This window comes from Crinia signifera, chromosome 1 (assembly GCF_055691185.1).
Source record: "Crinia signifera chromosome 1, ASM5569118v1, whole genome shotgun sequence".
NCBI classification, from domain to species: Eukaryota; Metazoa; Chordata; class Amphibia; order Anura; family Myobatrachidae; genus Crinia; species Crinia signifera.
In genome coordinates this window covers 61,382,147-61,388,387 of record NC_139217.1, presented here as the reverse complement: position 1 = coordinate 61,388,387, position 6,241 = coordinate 61,382,147, and the positions used below count along the sequence as shown (strand labels likewise).

Sequence of the window (6,241 nt, the reverse complement as noted above, 5' to 3'; positions counted from 1 at the left end):
AGTCCAGAGCCAGTGGAAATAGAAAGTGGGGCCACAGTCGGTCCAGGCTTCGCCCTCGAAGACTACTTCACTGGAAGGACCTCGGAATGCCCTGACCCCTGAATATCAGAGTGTGGACTATGTAGGGACTCCAAAGGAAAAAATGGGGGGAATGTAACAATGCGCCCCGGTGCTGGGATAGCTTCTCTGCTCCCAGCACCGGAGCAGCAGTGCAGGCAGAGGGATAGTGAGCTGGGCCCTCTACAGGGCACAGCTCCCCCCAGCATGGGGATCAGCTGTCTGAAGAAAGAAGACGCCAGATGGAGAAGGAGACAATGGCGACGGACTGAAGAGCTCCGGCAGCCGCTGAAGAGGCCTGAAGACGCTAGGATCAAGAAAGAAGATCTCCGGCACCTTCTGCAGGATGAGAAGAAGATGGCGGCCAGACCTGGAGAGGCCAGCGGGGGTGGAAAGCACTAGAGCTGGTGAAGCTCCTCCCCCAGGCCACTTACCCCACATCCCACTAGACCACCGGGTGTTCGTCACTAGGCCCGTGGGCATAGTCAGGCCCCTCTGGCCTGTGGGCATATTAGTCGGGGCCTCTCAGCCCGGGGGTAATTTCATGGTCAGGCCCTCCTGGCCCGTGGTAATATTAGTTGAGCCCTCCTGGCCCGTGGTCCCTACCAATGGGCATTAGGCCCTGATATAGTTAGTCTGGCCCTCCAGGCCTGTGGGACCCATTACAGGATGGCCATTAGGCCCGTGTGTGTTCTAGGTGGGCCCTCCTGGCCTTCAGGTAATGTAGGTGGGGCATCCTGCTCCAAGGCCCTGCGTCCGGGCGCTAGGCCCATAGCCCAACAGCTGGGCCCGAGGCCCCGTTAGGTGGGCGTGTTGCCAAGGGGCTAGAGATTCAGGCTCTAGGCCTGAGGCCTCCTTAGTCAGGCTCTAGGCCTGCACAACCACTATCGGCTAAAGGCCTGTCAGTCATTTTAGGCCTATTAAGGCCTGCTTCTCCTCCAAGGGAAGGGGTTATTTTCACTCCCCTGAAGGGTCCGGTCTCTAGGAACAGTGGGCTTTGCGGAAGCTCATCCTGGGGCCAGGATTGAGTAGGGAAAATGATATGGCTGTTCCCTCACATCACCATGAACGGCTGTTCATGATTAGGGACAGTTCTAGGTAAGGGGAAGGTTGGTAGGTAACCTCAAACTGAGTGTATTCTGTACCCTATTGATAATATTTGTATGTTTAACCTGTTTGGTGTTTTCACATAGTAATCATTTGTTTTTTAAATGCAGTAGTCACGGATGTGAAGAAGAGTTAGTTGCGTAACGTTTAATGAAACATTGTAAAGTGAGCGTAGGTCAGTTAGCGTTATGTTAGGGAAAGTTATAGGATAGGGAGGTTGTGCAGGAGAGCGCCCGTCAAGGGGAAAAGAGCCTGGGAGTGATTACTCCTTGTGTTGCCTGTTTTCCTTACCCCCTTGAGCGCTGGCCTGGGGCTGCACACGTGTGAGTGTGCCCCTCTCCAAGTGTGCCCCTCCCCAATTGTACTTCTGCCTAAGCTACTTTCCATTTGCATCTCTGCCCCATCCCCATTGTACCTTCACTCTCATTGTTATATATAAATACGCTCTACTAGGAAGAGTGCAGCTGGCATTGCAAATAGTTTATAATTTATTTGCAGATGTGTGCAACTGAAACACCTGCATTTTGGGACATATGAGGAAAACTAAAAAGGGAGCAGATGTGTATGCCACAAACCCAGGTAACTTGCTACCCTGGGACTTGGCAACAAGTAGCAGCAATTTTCAGAAAACAGATGCAGGAACCACCAGATGGTCCCACAGACGTTTATTTAATCCATCAGGAAGGGGTGAGAATCTGTGTGAGATGAGCAGTGTGCTGATAAGATAAGGAGTTCCAGCTACTCGTCAGTTCCTGTTTGAGTAGTGACCCCACCCCCCCACCCTCCCTAAAATCTGATCCTGGTGTTCATCATTTCGACAAGCTTTCAACTAGTTTACTCCTAAGTCTGCGTCAGCCCCTTCATTTGCAGCTATGTTACTGGGTCACAGAAGTCCTCTGCATGACTTAACCCTTTCAGGTCTAATGTCTAATCAGGCTCAACAGCCCTAGCACTAGTAGCAGATCCAAAGGTGAGCGACTTTAACAAAAGATCATTAACATCATTCAACATTCAATGTAGACCATTTTTTAAATAATTAATTTATAATTAATTTAAACCAGACTGTTTGAATTGCAAAAAAAATGGGTTAAACAATGACCCAAAAGTCCAGGCAGAGCCGTGTGTTATACATATGTTACATTTTTCAGGTGATATACTGCAAAATATTAATTTATACCATTTTCTAAACAGGTATCAAGACTTAATCCAATCAGCGCTATGACTTATCCCATGACTTCCTATAAAGGATCGTGTCTGCTCTTCCTTACGATACAGGTTTTGCTAGCCAGAAACTCTGGTGAAGACTGTATTGCTTCTAAGGGGCAACCAGACATCTTTTTCCCCCTTATCACAGAGCTGGATTTACGTCATTGCAATATAAGTAGCCTCCGATCAATCGATTTTCAATCATACCCCAACCTCCAGATGGTGGATCTTTCTCATAACTTTCTGGAAGAGCTAAGTTTCTCCGTGTTCCAGTATAACGCTGGTCTACAGCACCTGGACCTCTCACATAATACACTGCAAATGCTCACTTGCAGCTCCCTGCAATTTATCAAAAACATCACCCGGTTAAATCTGTCCTACAATGACTTTGAAACCATGTATCTCTGCAAGGAATTTAGCTCATTGACCAAACTGGAGCATCTTGGTCTAAGTGCTGCAAGTATAAGGAGATATGACTTCATGAATATTGCACACAAGGAATTTAATAGTGTATTCTTAGGGCTTGAACAACTACGGGAATATGAATCTGGTAGCCTCCAGCTCCTGCGAACGGAAAAGCTGCATGTTATTTCACCCCAGAGTTTCACAGAATCCAATATTCTACTCTTTGAAGACTTAAATGTCTCCTCATCCATGGAAATCTCGCAGATCAAATTTGTAGATAATTCTTATAATGTCATAGAACGATTATCTATGGCTGCAAATAAATCTCGGATATCAACGCTTATTCTCAGCAACTTCACCATGCCGTGGAATAAAGTGAGTGAAAGTCTAAAGGCTGTGTGGCAGTCCTCACTCACACATCTGTCCATCTATAAGCTTACACTTACTGAAGAGTTCAAATATGAACACATTAACTTCACAGAGGGTTCCCTCAAGTCGTTGACCTTTGAAAATATTATTCCGAATGTGTTTCTTTTTAAAGATGTACACACACATCCTTTATTCATGTTTTCTGAAATGTTTGTTGAGAATTTTACTATGTCTGATGCTGATATCACACATTTCTTCTGTCCTTCGCATCCTAGTATTTTCAAATTCCTAACTTTGACCAATAACAATATTGCAGATGGGATATTTCAGAAATGTGAAAATCTAGCAAGTCTTCAGTTTCTCAATTTAGGGAATAACAAATTAGAGAAGCTGAGAGACGTAAGCTTGATGACTTCTACAATGAGATCTTTGAAGCATTTAGATGTCAGTCGCAATGGATTGACCTATATAGAACATGAGTTTTGTGATTGGTCGGAAAGCCTGACCTTCCTAAACTTGTCCAGAAACAAGCTCACCGATTCCATCTTTAACTGTTTACCAACCAAACTGGAAATACTGGATCTTTCCAGCAACCAATTAAAAAGTTTCTCTCAAAAAGGGAAATATCTCAAATATTTAAAGGAACTTTATTTGTCTTCAAACCAACTAACCGATATACCTGATTGCAGCCACATGAATAAGTTGATATACCTGAATATCGATGATAATTTAATACATTCTCCATCAGATGACCTACTCTACAGCTGCCATCATGTTGAGAGATTAAGCAGTCTAAACATTCGATTTTGGTGCAACTGTGATTCAAGGGTATTTATCAAGACAGCAGGTATCCTGCAAGATAGGCTGGTGGGTTGGCCTGAGTCCTACAGGTGTGAGCTTCCAGAATATCTTAAAGGCGTTATGCTTAAGGATTTTCATCCTTCTGAAATGTCCTGCAATGTATACATTTTAATAGGTATCATTATTGCTATCGTGGTGGTTTTGCTACTTCTGATGTGTTTTTTGTGTAAATATTTTGACCTCCCTTGGCACATGAGGATGATTTTCCAGTGGTTTAGAAGCAAATACAGGGTAACGAACGTAACGGGGGAAGACCTACAGGGCAAACGTTTTCATGCCTTCATCTCCTACAGCCAAGAAGACTGTGATTGGGTGAAAAACCATTTGATCCCAAACCTTGAGAAAGGTGATAGCTCACTAAGAATTTGCCATCATGAAAGGAATTTTATTCCGGGCAAATCGATTGTGGAAAATATAATCTACTGCATCGAGAGAAGCTTCAAGTCTATATTTGTGCTCTCTCCAAACTTCATTCAAAGTGAATGGTGCCACTATGAGCTGTATTTTGCACAGCACTCGTTATTTGGCAAGAACTCGGACAATTTGATCCTTATTTTATTAGATCCAATACCCCAGTATCTAATTCCCAACAAATACAGAAAGCTAAAGGCCATAATGAAACGCAGGACATACATGGAGTGGCCAAAGGAGAAGAGCAAACATTTTATGTTTTGGACAAATCTAAGGGAAATAATAAATATAGACATTCCCATGGAGGATGAGGAAATGTGTTTTCAACCCAGCATTCCCAGATGGCACATAACTTGTGAAAAGATGGATAAAAATTAATAATGACCTTCGACTCCATATTTGTTATAAATTATGTGATGTGATTTATTCAGACAGACAGGGAGGCAATGGAGCTGATCTTCTATGCTTGCAGGCATCGTTCAAGGTGGTGTTATAGCTCCTCCCATCACAGCTCTTACCCAGCTCAGCCCTTAGACCAGCTCATGTCACATGGTACAATATATACCTTATAACCTCTAGCTATGGCCACAAATAGCATGGGGGTGGTTTCATATATGGGAATATTCGAACTAACTTATTTAAAGCATTTACATATATGGTGGAACACGTATTCCGCACTTCTGGCAGCTTGGTGACATAGAGCTTCATGCTGCAATGTATACTGGTTTATCTATAGCTTGTTGTTCGTTAGTCTTTGATTGACAGGAACAGAATATGTCTTCGAAGAAGCCCTTGGAAGTAAATTCTGAATGCTGAAACCAATGTTTATTCATTTAAAATATTCATCTTGTGCAGAAAGATACATAAATTTAATCTCAACAGTCCCTGTTTTTCCAGCAAATGAAGATGACAGGTGATAGGAACTTGTCTTTAGATACTGGTGACATCTCTGGACCAGAATGATCAGTTGAAATAATCAAAGGAACTTCTGTAGTCTATAATACATTAGTGACTGTGTAACTTATTGTCTTGATTCATAACCCATTTTATTAGAATCTTACTAAGAATCTTACTAAGAAAAAACCCCATGCATTATTTATTTTTTCTGTAGAATTGGTTTTATTCCTTAATACGTATAACACAGTTACTGATTATTTGTCTTAAAAATGCAGAATTATCTCTGATTGGTCATCTTTCTTGTAGACAGATATGTACATTGAAGTGTAAGTGTAACAGTATCTTTTCAACATTTTACCAATCATATAGCCAATCGACAGATATTAGTAATATTGTCAGCATGTAGGAGCAAAATAAATAATAAATAGACTATTATACCAGTTAAGCCAGTTTCATTAGATTGGAATGACTATTATCTCTTGAACTGTCAATCATGAATACACTTATAATATAGAATAGGTATGGTGTTTTCTTATTTAATATCAGTAGTATGTTACACTCCGTAGACAAGTAAGCATAGGCCATTGAACTTATAAACACTTAGGGCGAAATTTACTAAGAATACGAATATGAAAAATCGTATTCGTATTCTTAATACAAATGAATATGAATGAATACGACTATTTTTATTTATTTATTTATTTTTTACACACTGAAACCTGCACGGATCTGACTGATCCGTTCAGGCTGCCAATACAAATTTATATTTTAAAATATGAATTTGTATTTAAAATACAAATTCGTATTGGAAAAAATATGAATAAGTACGCCATTGGATAATATGAATCAGTCAAATATGACTGATTAGTAAATTATCCTCCGGAATACGAATGAAAATACGACTACACCAGTGGTATTCATTCGTATT

At 41.6% G+C, this 6,241-nt stretch overlaps 1 protein-coding gene across 1 annotated transcript; it reads left to right on the top strand.

Moving 5' to 3' along the window:
* The first annotated feature begins 2,376 nt into the window (after nucleotides 1–2,376).
* Nucleotides 2,377–5,596, top strand: LOC146025980 (toll-like receptor 6). Its single transcript, XM_083156258.1, has one exon. It carries the CDS (start codon nucleotides 2,383–2,385, stop codon nucleotides 4,792–4,794), a length of 2,412 nt encoding a protein of 803 aa, XP_083012384.1. The 5' UTR covers nucleotides 2,377–2,382; the 3' UTR covers nucleotides 4,795–5,596.
* The last annotated feature ends 645 nt before the right edge of the window (nucleotides 5,597–6,241 follow it).